General features: G+C 35.8%; 1 protein-coding gene across 1 annotated transcript in view; it reads right to left on the bottom strand.

Annotated features, from left to right (window-relative positions):
* PDE3A (phosphodiesterase 3A) overlaps positions 1 to 15,596 on the bottom strand; it is a 298,190-nt gene that overhangs the window by 34,466 nt on the left and 248,128 nt on the right. The window contains exons 4-6 of the mRNA XM_090272895.1: positions 14,620 to 14,774; positions 8,953 to 9,077; positions 119 to 338 (exon numbers count right to left, since the gene is read on the bottom strand). Coding sequence (XP_090129021.1) covers positions 119 to 338; positions 8,953 to 9,077; positions 14,620 to 14,774 — 500 coding nt within the window. The remainder of the gene's footprint in view (positions 1 to 118; positions 339 to 8,952; positions 9,078 to 14,619; positions 14,775 to 15,596) is intronic.

Below are 15,596 nucleotides of genomic sequence, written 5' to 3'. Positions count from 1 at the left end.
CTTGTCAACTCCTCTGACAGACACATAGCTATGTGGACTGCTAGTGAGTGTTCCTAAGCATAGAAATAGTATTAGTTTTATTATTAAACTCCAGCTTATAGCAACATACCATCCTTACCTGCTACATATAACAGGCGGAGTCAGTATCTGGGGAGACAGGTCAGGGGCACTCTGAGTGTAAGTTAATGCCCTGTGAGAACCGAGGCCCGGTCTGGCAGCTGTGTCGGCAGGTTCTGGAAACTGAACTGTAGACACTTTGCTGACCGGACTGCTGGCTGGAGTTCCTTGGAGGGGTGAAGAGCAGGGCGATGAAAGAGGTGAGATTTTAGTGAGGGCACCTGAGAAACAAAGAGAGCCATTAAGCCAAAAGAAATGTCCTTGGAATTCAAACTTGCAAATCTTAAACCTGACTGTGGACTCCTTTTAACTCAATAAGAACCACATGAATACTAGGGCTGCGGGCTAGCCTCCTCTGGAGATGGGGTGTATGCACAGTTGGGGTGTCTCCACAGCATGAAATGTGAGGAGTGAATCATCCTGAAAGTAATCGCTGGCAGTGCTGGCAAATCCAGTGAAAGCCTTCCTGTCTTGGAGTAACTTCAGGACAGGACGTTATTTTTGTTTCTTCTTGTCAATCTAACACGATGATAATGGTTAAATTTTTCTCATAGGTTTGCTTCTCTTAGGTTGTTAAGTTTTTAGCAGCAAGGGAATCTGGTACGGTTTTAAATATTAGCATGTCTGGAGCAGAGTTTGGCAGGCATCCAATGCTTAAATTATGTAAATTAGGAAGATAACATTTTTGAGAGGCAGTTAACTTTATTAACCATCCGTGTTTTCAGTGAAACAACTATTTTGGGTATGGAACATACTTTGATCAGAGTAATTTCTGAAGAAAACATTTCAAAATGTAACATGATCCCTTTCTGATCAAACAATAGCCCTCAAACTTGAATCTGAAGTGTTTGTATTTGTGTTTACTCTGGATTGCAAACATTTTAGAGCATGAGGTCGGGGATGGGACAGTGTCTGTTGAATTTCCTTTCTCCCAAACATAGAGAAAGCAGCCTACCCTTAAAATTGAAGAAATGAGAGAAACAGCTCCTTAACAAACTACCTGCTTTCTGATTTCATGATTTTTTAACTGAACAATCTACAAGAAAGCAAAGGAAATGAACTCAGTAAAAGTTGTTTTCTATTTCTCGCTACTCCAGGGAAATGTACAGCCAGCTGCTCACATCATCGAATAGTGTGTAGTGTCTGTGGTGAACTGGCAGCTGGCTTCGTCTGCTTCCAATGTCCATTTCTCCCCCAACTTTTATGCGTCACACCCAAAAGTTTCCTGGTCCACTGAAAGGAATATGAAGCTTGCTGAAGAGCTTCTTGTCATTTTTAAGTTTCTTGTTATTTCTTTTGTTTTGTTTTAAAAGAGGAGAAATCACACTCTTCCTTTGAGTCAGTGTGGAGGCCAGAAACTCCTCCTAGTCCTTTTCTCAATATTTTTATTGCTGATTCCTTATCAACAGATTAAGTCCCTGTCTTTTTACCTAACTAAAACCACTTAGAACCAAGAGGTTAAAAAACCTTCCCAGGGTTACAGTGCTAGTGAGTAGGAGAACATGGGATGGGGCCGGCTGTTCTTGTAAAATGTGGTTTATTAGCCAATACTTCTAACAGAGACTGCCCACGTTAGAAGAAAAATCCATTATCTATTAGGCAGCATTTGTATTGCTCTGTACAATGACATGCTTTATGGTTTTAATATTGATTTCTACTTCTACTGAAAAGATTTAGCTATTTTACCAAAGATACTGACAAACCTTCACATCACATAATCTCTTGAGCCAAAAGAAAATTAACGTCACAAAATATTTATCTCAGAGTTTCCCAGCCAAACTATCACTGGGTGCAGCAAGTGAAGTACTAATGGTTGTACATTTTTTTAAGAAGAGACTTTATTTGGAAGCCCCAGAATAGAGTTAATTTTAATATTACCTCTGATATTTGATTTATATTATACATATTATAATCTATTATAATTAGATTTTATTATAATTTTGTAAAATAAATGAAATAAAATTTTTAACAAGCTCTAAGTCCCTTCCCATTATTCCACTGCTATATAACATTGTATTCACATGTGCTCTGATATAAACAATAAAAAAGTTGGAAAGGACTAGTTTATTCAGACTATTTGTTAGATTACAGCCAACGAGTCTCCAGATATTTTTGAAAAAAGGGGCTGGATGAGGGCATGATGTGGTATAAAGGTTACCAAAGTATTTGCACAAAGTAGCCCAATGATTTTTCTCATTCAGTGAATACTGATTGTGTGTCCTCTTCCAGGGACTAGGAAGGTCGTAGTGAACAACAGCAAAAATGTCTGTTTTCATGGAGCTTCCACTCTTTACGGGGAGGGGACAGAGACAAATTTAAAAAAAGAAGAAAAGTACATAGAAGAGGAGAAGGAAGAAGGAGAGGAGAAGGAAGGAAAAGAGAACAAGAAGAAGGTTGAAGGAAAAAAAGGAGGACATGCAGGAGGAAAAGGAAGAAAAGACAGTTTTAAGTGAGAGAAAGAAAAATAATGTGGAGGGTAGAGGACAGAGAAGGAGAGAAATGCTCTCAGCATAAGAAACAAAAATCTGTTAAAATAAGTAGGACATTTAGATGAACATTGGGGACAGCATGTTCTAGAAAGAATGTGACTTCAGCTTGGCAAGGAGGAAGAAGAGGGGCAGAGAACGCGCTCAGAGAGGTTGCTGGGCAAGACCCTATACAGCTGTAGGCCACGGCAAGGTTTTGTTGTATCTTTAAAAAAAGACTCCTGATAAGCATTGCTTTAGGTATTTCCTTAATTATTTTGTCAGGTAATGGTGAATTTTTTGACAAGTGTCTACTACTTTTTTTTAACAAAGCCTGTGGAAACACTGCACATTTCTATCTTGACGCAACATATTTTCTGAAGGCCATTTACGAGAAGAGTGATTTCTTCTCATTGCTAATTTTTAGGAGATGCCAGTTGATGCTCTCAGAGAAATGAAATTCTCTCTTACACTCAACAATTTAGAGTTCTTAGAACACATGGATTAACTAAACTTAAATAAATAAGCAGACCTTAAAACTCCAAATTTACTGCCTGGGATGAAATTTAAAATAAACATTGAAACAGAGGAGAAGCACTTCGCTTCGGCAGTATGTAAGTCTACATATTTTGAACACTTCTAACAAGCAAGAGTCTTGGCAACAACCATAAAAAGCAGTGATATTTTTATTCTGTAGGTGAGAAGAAAAGGCGTAAACATATAAATTATTTTTCCAAAACCAAGCTACTATTTCTCACAGTGCATTATCATAGTTTATATAAAGTTTTAAAAACAGAAAGAGAATGTCATAGGAAATGAGCACATTCTTACATATTAGTCTTCAGATAGATGGAGGTTTACATATTAGTCTTCAGATAGATGGAGAGATATAAGTGCAGATAATAACCAAATACTCTTTCTAGAAAGGACAGACTGCAAACAAAATTGCTTCAGACAGAGCATCAGGATACTCCAAGGAAATGGGAGAAAGGCCTTTCTTTCGAGTTTTCAAAAACAGATTATTTTCTAAGGTAGTTTAAGTGTAATCGTGTCTAATGTTAAGGAACTTTATGACACTTGAAATCTCATCCAATTTGAGGTTGTACACCCACACATTTGCACACACACACGGGTGAAGGGATTCAGATAAATATGCATTCTCTAAAACATGTTTATCTTCATTTTATATTTGAGTAATTTTAAGAGACTCCAGAACTTAGCTCATGAAATATAAATCTCTGAGTAACTGAAACTGTCCTAATATGACACACTGAAAACATGTAAAAATAAAAAAATTAAAATATAACTCTAAAATATTCTAAAATGCCAAGTCCTTTGAGTAATTCAGTCTTTAATTTCTTGCTCCCCAGAGCATGAAAAAATGTGTGTCAAGATACAAGGAACTTAGGGCAATCAAAGGGAAATGATAAACAATACTGGAAGGAGGAAATTATTTAAGTGAATCCATCTGTTTTGTGCTGTAAAATTCTCTCAGCTTAATTTTAATTGAACAAGAAAGGAACCACCATGTCTGATAAATACAAGCCTCTTTTCCATGCCTACTAGCAAATGTATTTCAAGTATAGAGAATGCAAAAAAAAAAAAAAAAAAAAAAATTAGATTCTCTCTCATTTCAAATTTTGTATAGGAAAAACTCAGTATGGCTTTTAGGTGTCAAAAGATCTCTAATCATTATAATATGATTATAAAAATCTTATAGGAATTTTAAGAATCCAAGAAGGGATGACTGTAAATTCAGTAAGTATAAAATTAGAAGAATCTTAAATGCTCATGAATGCTATGATGGCAGCTCTACACTGTCAGTGACTCATAAATAGAAAAGCAAGATTAAAAATGCAAATTACATTTAAATCTCCTATTTTATGCTTTAATTATAAGACTCTTATGTGATTTCATTCATTTATTTTATATTCGTAACTGCATAATAACTGGTTGTGTTTCAACTATTTAAAATAATGCTGACTGATGGAGCTAGTGACCACACTATTGAATTGATTTGTGCAAATAACAGATTTCATTAGCCCCCTCTGAAAACAGGCCATTTATTTTTCAGTGGTTCTATTCTCTACTTTTTGATTGCATCCTCCTACCTGTTTTGCCTATTGGTTGGTACTTTCCTCCTCAGACTCTAATCACACTTTGGTTCCATTTCCTTATATTCCTTGCCACATAAAGGGACTTTTACCATGTCCCTTTCCGCATAATTTATTGAAAACCAGCTGACTTCCCAGTCAATTACATCAAATATAACACACCTAGGTAGCTCAATCACACCAATGCCATCATTAAAGGGAAACAAGGGTTTCAAAATACAATGGCCCATCTGATCAGGGAGCACTGTCATTGAGTTTCAGCTCTCGAACTCTTGATGGGTTTCCTTCCCTCTTGATAGACGTTCAGGGATTTGTTTAGTTGATTAACCGTGCTTAGCATATAGGCTATTTTATAAACATTTAACTCTATCATGACAGCAGTCTAAAGATGGCACAATGCAAAATGCTCTCCAAAGTAATCATGACAGCAATATCTTGGGTACTTTATGCCAAGAATGGAGAGAAAGGGGCTTTTGCCATGGCTGTGGCTCTAATTTCTACCACCTGCCTTTGTGGTATTTGACGTGGACGTTCTTTTCCTTTGACACTTGGCCCTTTCTCATTGAGTGTGGTCATACAAATTGGGGCACAGAACACAGGAAGATGAGTCTGTTCCTCATGTCTGTTCTCTCATTTGTTCTGTTATTTTCAGTGAATTCACTAACCATAACTTTCAGCTTCCTTTTCTTTCTTTTCATTGGCTTATAATTGCCCTGGCTGGTTTAGCTCAGTGGATTGAGCGTCGGCCTGCGAGCTAAGTGTCGCTGGTTCGATCTTCCAGTCAGGGTACATCAGAGAAGGAAAACTCTGACTCCAAAAAACCTCCGCTGCCTTGCGGCATACCTCTTCAGGGGAAAGGCTAAGGGAGTAAACCCCGACAGAAAATCCGGAGCCGGAGTCCCTAAAGCGGTTTGACGTTGTAGTCAACACCGGCAACTCCTGCGGCGCACCTGAACCCAAGCTGTATCGACTCCGTCTTTCCCTTGGACCCTTCAGCTGCGAAGAGAGGGGGGGTCTGCTGCATGGGCAACAGCAGACCCTCCATATTACCCTGCCCAGGCTCTGTAGCTTCAGCGTCATCACAAGATGTCGATTCAACACGGGAGGAGACAGATACCATGTCACTCCCGAGTCGGACTGCACAGCCATTCTCGGCGGTGCAGATAGACTCTTTAAGAAGCTACACCATCGTCTCTCGAAACGGACGGCTGCCGATAATTGACATGTAACAATACATTAGTTTCAGGTATACAACATAATTATTCAATATCTGTATGCCAATTTTAGTATATGTGCCGCTGAAGCAAGCACAGTTTTCAACTCCTTGAGTTTATCATGTTTTTTTTAATATACCTTTTTTTTTTCTTGCAGATTTATTGCTTTCTTTTTTTTTTTTTCTTCTGTTGTCCCATTTTTTTTCATATTGCTCTCTCCTGCTCTGCCTCACCCCCTCTCCTGCAGTCAATCCACAGCCTGCTGTTCATGTTCTTGGGTCATTTATACATGTGTCTTGACTAGATTTTAATTTTATTGCCTAAATGAAGAAAATGAGGGACAGAAAACCATATCTTTCCATTATCTTGTACTCAGCCAAGGATAACACCAAAATTTTATTTTATTTTAAAATTTCTCCATTTGGTGTACTCAGTTTTTTTTTTCTAGTATAAAGTCATTAGGAAAAAAGAAAGAATTTAGGACCAATTGTGTAAGCTTAGACAAGTTACTTAACATTTCTGTGCCTCACTTTCCTCTGTGTATCCATTTCTTCAGCCACACAAGAATGCAGAACATTAAATTCATATTTCATCCTTTGAGTAACATATTATTGTCCAATATTTTAATTTTCTCTTTAAAACTATCTTTAAAAATACCCACAAATCTGGAAATGCTATTATTTATACATATAATGTTTGATAGGCTCATGGTTTTCAAATTTATTTAGTCACCACTTCTATTAAATCTTAGACTTCTCTGCTATTACTTTTTCTTCTAGAATACAGTACATCCATAATAAATTCCTTTAGTTAATATTTGTTAGTTAATAAAGTTTTGACTTATCTAGAAAAGTCTTTAGTTCACTCTGATTCTTGTGAGATAGATTTTACAGACACACAGTTTTATGTTGATTATTATATTCTCTCAGAACTTTGAATAAAATATTCTGCTGTGTTCTGATGCCCTATATTCCTAGTTTTGCTCTCAGACTGCTTTTCCTGGAAAGGTTATTTGTCTTTGTCTGGCTGACTTAAATTTTATTTTTTTTATTTGGTATTGTTAGTTTCACCATTTTTTGTCTACATGAAATTTTTTTTCCCTTTATTCCACTTTTCCTCAGAGTTTATGTCCCTGATCCTCTACTACAACTATGATTATGTAATTAGACTTTCTAACTCCTTTTCTTATATTTTTCAAAAAGCTCTTACATTTTCCAGTTCCTCATCTATGTTGTATTCTGGATAATTTCTTCACATTTTTTTTGCATCCCAGTTTACTAAATTTCCCTATTATGTCACTTAACCTATTGTATTTTCTTGATTATATTTTAAAAATTATATTTAGCTAGTCTGCATTTATATCTTCTCTCATTGCTGTTATTTTCTATAAACTCATACTTTTCTTTAAATATTATACAAATAAATTAAATATTTTAGCATATAAATATCTCAACCCTTTTAGGTATCTGTCAAGTTTTTTTTTTTTTTTCCGTTTTCTCTAACTCATGTTTCTTGTGTGCTTTGTGATCTTCATTGTAACTTGGTTTGTTGAAGTCATGTGGCCCTCAACTGATGATGCTTTCCTTCAAAAATTATTTGCATGTATTTTTGTAGGGAGCCAAGGGGTCCTCCTGGCCTATGACCACTTTAGTTTTCCTTTAAGAGTCACAGGTTTAATGTGGAGTGCTCAAATTCAGTTCCTTCACCTTGCTGGAGTCCCACTCAAGTCTTCACATGACTGAGCTCATCTGAATTTGCCCTCAGGGCAACCTAATTTAAGTATTTACCCCTCTTGTCCTGTTCCTGGCTCCAGTGAAAGCTCAATTCTATTTCTCAGGCCATTAATGACTTCTAAGTTATAAAATGTAATGAATATCTTCAAAGAGCAGAGAAAATCATATTAGTTTTTTGAAAACCAAATTACTTTTAATGGTTTCATTCAGTGATGCACTTCCAATAAAAGTGTACTTCCTGGAGGAAGTGTCTTCCTACACTGAAGAGTAGAGATTTAAGCAAAGTTGGTCCTTAAATGGTTTCAAGAAATAGTCACCAATATAAAGTGGGTGATCAAAAGGGAAAGAAGTCACTACATTTTATTTTCCAGATGTAAAAACAGATACCAAATGCTTCCTTAATTTGTATCTCTTAAAATTAAAAGTATATTTCATGATGGTCTTTTGAAATATTAGTGGAATGTGAGTGCTGTTTCTTTAACTCTCACATAAACACTGCCATTTCAAGGACTTCTGCTTCCGGCTATGATTCTGTAGTACGTAGTAAATCTCAAAAGTCCTGAAATCATTTTTTCCAAATTTAAATGCCTCTTCTTTTTAGTGTTTATTTATTGGGGGGGGGGGGTGGGGGATGAGTGACATAATGTGAGAATTTCTTTGAAAAAATTATAATATGCATAGTAAATAAAGCATTTCTTCACACTCATATAAATACCATACTCCTGAAAATAATTTTAACAGCCACTAAAAATAAAATTGAAATTTCATAAGTACATCATTAACTTCTCCATTATAATATGTGCTTCCAGAGGTCACCCTTAACAGTGACTGTGATTTCCTATTCATCCAATGAGCCCAAGATAGAATATCTGTACAGCAACCTTGAAAGCATCTGTTTCATCATATAAAATGAAAATTTAAGTATTAATTACTTATCGATGCCTTTTCTTAGAAGAGTCAAATCAAATATACCAAAATGTAGAGCATTCTCTGTATTATTTTAAAAATAATTTATTTATTTATTTATTTATTTATTTATTTTTAGAGAGAGGGAAAAGGAGAAAGAGGGAGAGAAACATCACTGTGTGGTTGCCTCTCACTTGCGCCCCCAACTGGGGACCTGACGTGCAACCTTGTCATGTGCCCTGACTGGGACTCGAATCAGCGACACTTGGCTTGCAGGCCGATGCTCAATCCACTGAGCCACAGCGGCCAGGGCTCTCTATATCTTATTTAAACACTGAAGGCTTAGTTCAAGTGGCGACTGCACACTCAGTAAATATGAACTCCCTCCCAGGAAGTTACTTACCTGGTCGATTTGGATTTTTAGCCTTTACATAGTTAGCTGCAGAAATGGGATATGAGGAAGTGAAGGACCTGCTTTTGGTGAGGGCCATCATCGCTGGGTTATTCCATGAATCAGAACTAACAGTGCTATAAAATCAGAGCATAAAGAAAAATAAATTATTCATCAATTATTAAAGCACAATTTGCCAAAACCCAACTGTTATTTCCATAATAAACTTGCCAATCTGAGTCATGGTCCAGGCTCAGTGACAGAACCACTTTGTCCAAATGACAAAATACATGATCTAAGCTCAGTCTCTGCTGGGGGGATACAGCCTCCACTCATCAAGCATACTGGGTTAACAAAGAGCAAAGATAACTTTCCTATTAATCCAATGAATAGGGATCAAACACCTCATTCTACTTACAGAATTGTGTTCCTCACAGGTTTTCTAAAAACTTGGCACATTAACTACTTAAGTTAATGTAAGGGAAACAACATTAATTGCATTCTTTATTATTTATCATTCTTGGTGTATTTAAATTCAAAATTTAAATTCTAATACAATCAAAGATGATATTCTTTCCAATATTTTCTTGTGAAGGAAAAGAGCAGCATCAGGCATTTAGCCTACAATTTCTTTTACTGATGATACCCTGGAAAGAAGGAATGATGATCCAGATCTCCTGTAAATATGCTAATGATGAACCTGTTGTTAAACACACTGAAGCTGTTTACTAGGTGAAAGGTAAGGACAGTGAGGCTTCATCAAGGGAGTGCTTTCTGCAGGATCTACTTGGTTTGCCTAGGTTATGATTGTAAATAAATCTGGAATAGATCGATGGATGGTTGGGGCAGAGACTGTTACACAGAAACGTAATTAATGAGATATACATTTTGGAGGTGTTCCAAGCCAAAATTTATCTGCATGCATTGGTCAAAACCATACATATTAAACCTGAAACAGAATCCACTGTAATTTTGGAGAGAAAATAATTTAGGAAACTGGGATGACAATCTTGGACTATTCCAAGGCAAAAGTGCTTGTACTGCATTTTGCTAGCACCTGTGTGATTTCAAGCATTAGCAAATTTAGTACTGGGTAAAATCTATAATTTGCATAAGTGTTACTGACCCTCTGCCAATCTTTGATTGGCATTATAAGCAGATATACCTAGTCTGCCTGGGTGGCTTTTTGTAAATAAACCTGAAATTGATGGAATTATGGGGTCATGAATAAATGGAGATTGTTGTGTATGTTATATAATTGAGGATAATTTGGAGCTGTTCCATAACCAAAATAGCTTTGACTGTGCAAGCAACACATGCATACATTGCTTAGAATCCTTCATGTTAAATTCAAGCCAGAACATGTGCTATTGGTTTATTTTATTCTCCTTCAAGAGGGAGTGGAAGGGAGAGAGAAGAAGAAACACTGACACAAGAAACACCAATCAGCTGCCTCCTGCACACACCCCAATGGGGGATCCAGCCTACAATTCTAGCATGTTCCCTGATGAGAATAGAACTGGTGACCTTTCAGGTATGGGACAATGCTTCAGTCAACTGAGCCACACCAGCCAAGGTGCTACAGACCTCTTCAAAGGAAAAATGCTAAGCATGAGTTCTGTTATTGCCTATATCCTTTGATTATAGTAAATTTAACAATGAGTAAGATCTATAATTTGTGTTGAGTCCAACTTAACACCCTGGCACTTGTTACCTCATTTATTCTATTTTTTTCATTTTAAGATTTTTCTTTAACTGTTGACAGATATTTTAAAACTTCATCTTTTCTACTTACTTTTATTTTTTATTTTAATTTTTAAAAAAGATTTTATTTATTTTTAGAGAGAGGGAAAGGGAGGGAAAAAGAGAGGGAGAGAAACATCAATGTGTGGTTGCCTCTAATAAGCCCCCAACTGGGGACCTGGCCTACAATCCAGGCATGTGCCCTGACTGGGAATTGAACCGGTGACCCTTTGGTTGGAAGACTGGTGCTCAATCCACTGAGCCACACCAGCCAGGGCTCTCTTTACTTTTAATTGCACTTTTCAGAATATATCATTAAAATATATATTTGAAATATAGAATGAATTCTAGCAATTACCAAATACAATTAATAAAAGCATACAAAATAAAATTTATTTCATATTCTTCTGAGAATTCTCATTTTAGGCACTCAAGGCATTTCAGAATGCCTAGAATTTGAAACAATGAAATCAAATAAAGCCTTGATTCTGAGATAAACATTACACTACTTCCTTATAGTGCTATCCTTTTCAACTTCTTTTGGTGCATTGATCGATTTATAAGATTTACTATAAAAAAATGTTATATAATGTATATGTGGCCCAGGATTACTTATTTCTCAATACCTTATACAATTAATAGGTTATTATTTTCTATGTAGACTTTTAAGGACCTTAACATTAACTACATTTATTTTATTCTATTTTGAATAGTTTTTTTTTTAATGTTAAAAAGTTCTATTATGAAGGGTAGCTCAAAAAATGCCAAAGATTGGGCAAAAAAGAAAAAGGACTTACGGACTCAGACAATAGTGTGGTAATTTGGTGAGTTCAATGGGAGGGGTGAGTGGCGGTAGAAGAGGGTGTAAGGGGGATAAATGGTAGTAGAAAAAATACAATAACAGATAAACTATTAAAATAAGAAATGCCCACTCTTTGAATGTCTAAAATGAAAACATTTAAAATATGCTTATTTTGAAAGTTTTATAAAGTGCAATAATAGAGTGCCTTTAATATATGGGGAATTAATGAACTTTATTCAAGAGTAATAACATCCTAGCCATATATCCAATTCTTACTATAGGAAATATTAATTTGTTAAATATATTATTAGTACAATAAGTAAATTTAATTACATATATATATATATATGTTTATGCATATATGTGCACATTGTAATTTATAATTTACTGGCATTTTCAATATTCTGCTTTGTGTGTCCTTGCAGTAGTTTTCACCTTTGCATTGATCCTCATCTTCTTGATTCCTATATACATCTCATGAATATGTAAAAATTTGGATTTTGAAAGGGAAAATAGCTTGGGGAAAACTTCACTTGGTCTCCTCATGCTGACAGAGCAGGGGACAATTATCTATGTGTCTACTGTGGAAGACCTTAATCCTCCTCCACAAGAGTGGATTTTATAACCTTAGTTCTACCCATAATAACGTTATCCTAGGTCCTAAAATCTTACCAGGTCCTAGCGGTTTCTTTTATTGAGTTTACAGCCTCCTTGCTGCAGGGGCAGTGGTCAGTTCTAAGGCTGACTTGGAATAATCACTGTATGATTTACTTGAGTTTATTATTTCTCTCAAGACTATTGTAAGTATCTACTGGTACTGTTCCATGTAACTTACCTCCTAGTTGTGCCATAATTCCCTTTTTCCTATTTCTTATACTGGGTACTGAGGCTCAGACTAAGGATCTGCTTCTCAGGACACCTATCTGAGTGGCAGGTCCAACATCCTTCTGATTCTCAGTCCAGTGTCCTTTGGATCAGCTGTGTTTAAAACTCCCCAGGAGTAAATCATCCAGCTATATACCTGAGGGGATATATGCTGACGATTCTTTCTAATTTTCATTTCCCACTCTGTTTCTTCTTTTGATCACTGAAGTCCTCAAAGAACCTCAATACAAGGACAGACCAGGAAAAGAAATCGAAGGGCTAAAACAAATAAGTTCTGACATCAATGAGCAGTTTAAGCAATAGGTCTCCTAAGTTCAGGTTTTAACTTTGGTTTATCGGTGTTTGCACCCACAACAAAGGAGTCAACTCAAGCTAGTTGAATTTAATAGTGGTGCTATTGCCACTTACTCATATATGGTTTTTTCTTAAAGGAATCAAATTCTCTTCAATGTGAATTTCACTTCTCGGAATGACAAAAAAATTGTATCACTATTAGATTATTTTCTTTCTTTTTCTTTTTTTGATTTAATCTTTATTGCATTTTTTCCCTTCATTACCATTTAGTCCCCTTTTACGACCCCAACCCCCAGCAATCACTACTGTCATTAGGTAATGAAATAAAGGAATAGTGTGTTAGAGACTGGAGAAAAGTATGGCAGGAAAGATACGAATATCTTTAGAACCAGTGAAAAAGTAAGCTCATATGCTATTTCTTATCTATTTTGAAAATATTTGAGTATGAACATTTATTCCATAAATCAGAAAATCAGGATTGTTGAGAATTAAGATCATAAAAGTTCTTAAAACCCTCTTCCTCATGAAGATTTCAATTTCATCCCCTATATTATTTAACTAAGAGAAGAGAGGAGTAGGAGAAATGAAATTTGACCAGAAGTTAAAAACAATAACAGAAAGAAAGACGACATTTAAGAATGCATGAGTGTATTTTTGGTAGTCATTTTATGAAAAGAAAATTATGGAGCATTAATTGCACTATGATTGGAATCTTGGCAAGGTGTGTTGGCAAAACAGATAGCCTCTCTAAAGATACACACTGAGAACATAATTCATTTTCTTAAGTGTCAAATATTTAACTACAATTTACTCCACGTATCAGTTTTGCTGCTGTAGGGATTGACAATGGTCAATAATTCAGAGGAAAATATTACCAATGACTTGTAATTTCAGAATTTAGGAAATGTTCATGAAACAGATCAGGTAACATCCAACTGTGGTGCTGTTCAGAAATTTTAGGGAAGTCCAGGTAATAAATGGAATTACACTGATATGTGAAAGAAAAAAAATCATTTGAGTCTGCTTCTGAATCTATAGATTATTAGACTATCAGTTTGAACATGGAAGAAACCAACTAAACACAATTTTAATCAAGAGCTCAGCAGTCATTAAATTCTTATGGTTTGAAAGGCTTCCTTCCATTCCTCTGACACTCTCAGAATGCTGCTTTATTTACATTCAAGGCCAAGAACAGGAGAAAATTATTTTGAATACTGCCATCACATAGTTCAACAAAGATGTGGTTATTTTTCAGTCATTAGGTCATTAAAAAAACTGATGCAAATATTTCAGAAACCTAAAATCATATAAAGTAAATACTCTCATAATTATTAAATTCACATAAATATGTTTTTTATTCAAAATAGAAAAGAACAAACACATTAGCTTCCTCTAAAAGCATCTCTTTCATGATGACCTTTTCTTTAAATTTCTTTTAGATCTTAACATTCCTTTGGCTACAGTAATTCTGGCTAAGTAATGTTTAAATTACCAAGTATTTGACCATATCTAATGGTTGTTAGGATAATGATCTACCTTTTGATCTAATCTTTTATATCATGCTAGGATAACCAGTCTGGGGGAAATCTCAGTCTTTTGCAAATGTCAGGTTGGATAGCTTTGGTTTAAGGATCTCAATATGGATCTCAGTCTAGGTAAAATCTAGCCTACCTCTCTTTATTCTGGGCTCAACCCTTCCCATCAAAAGTCATATGAGCAGGCATCACCTCATGTCACTGTCTCCATCGTTTAAGACTGCACAACACAATGTACTACTTATCTGATGTCAACCACTGTGCTGCTCTGCATGTAAACCATACACACACTTTTGTCATTTTCAAAGCTGGCCTCCAGCCAACTGTAACTGGCTGCACCTCCTTCCTCTGTGATTTACACTTCCTTTTTGCTAAGTAACTCCTCTAAGAGATGTGAAACCAACAGGAGCAGGGCCTAACCTGGGTGAAGGTGCTTCATGTGGTTTGATGCTGGCACTACGATCCCTCCGAACGGGGGCAGGCTCCAGAGTGGGTAGACCTGTGGCTGAGGTGGTGGTTGTCCAAGTCGATGAAACTCGTCTCAACAAACCAGAGGGCAAACTCCTTCTCAGGCGCTAGGAAGAAGGAGTGTTCATTTTATTACCAAACATATTTTCTATCACTAACTTTTATGTAATATAATGGAAGAAAATGGGTTTTTACTTGGAAGTAAATATATTAAACTATATTGGTTGAATATTATCTACCTAAAATGTGGGTACTCAGATATTCAATTAAAGACTCTCTGATAAAAATGAATGAATATTACAATATTTTGGGCTATTCATTTCAATGATTACACAAATATGGGATTATTGGAATGAGAGTCAATTATCTTTGGGCCAGTTTTATAGTTATATTTGTTCAACAGAATTCATATACCAATACACATATTATATTAGTTATTATGAGAAGAAGTTTTTCCTCAAAAGCCACTTGTTTGGGGCAGGCATTAACTTATATCATCTTGCAAAACAGTCTCTACAGCAAAGTGTTTACTGATTTAATTTTAATTTCTTGACTTCTAAACGACAAGACACAAGAGTAAAAGTGTAACACAAGATGCACCACCTCTCTTTTGATTAATGTCACTTAGACATCACGCATGTGGGTAATGCCATTAGTACCTATTCCTTCTAACAGAAGACTTTGATGGTTGACCTGCAACTTTCTCTCTATTATTTCTTCTCCTTTCATATCCTAAATTGAATGTGTGGCATCATCAGCACCGAGGCAAGGTTCTGAGCTCACCAGGATGAGCACCACCTAAAAAGGGTCTTAACCTTAAGAATTAAAGTGAAGGTATTCTATTACAACTGCAGCAACAGTTCTATGGGTAGAATCTCAACCCATTTTATTTGTGGCTAGCTACTCCTAGTAGACCAATCATGTAAGCA

This window comes from Furipterus horrens, unplaced genomic scaffold (assembly GCF_987537825.1).
Source record: "Furipterus horrens unplaced genomic scaffold, mFurHor1.1.pri manual_scaffold_4, whole genome shotgun sequence".
NCBI lineage: Eukaryota > Metazoa > Chordata > Mammalia > Chiroptera > Furipteridae > Furipterus > Furipterus horrens.
The sequence above is the reverse complement of the archived record's forward strand: the minus strand, read 5'-3'. Positions and strand labels throughout refer to the sequence as shown.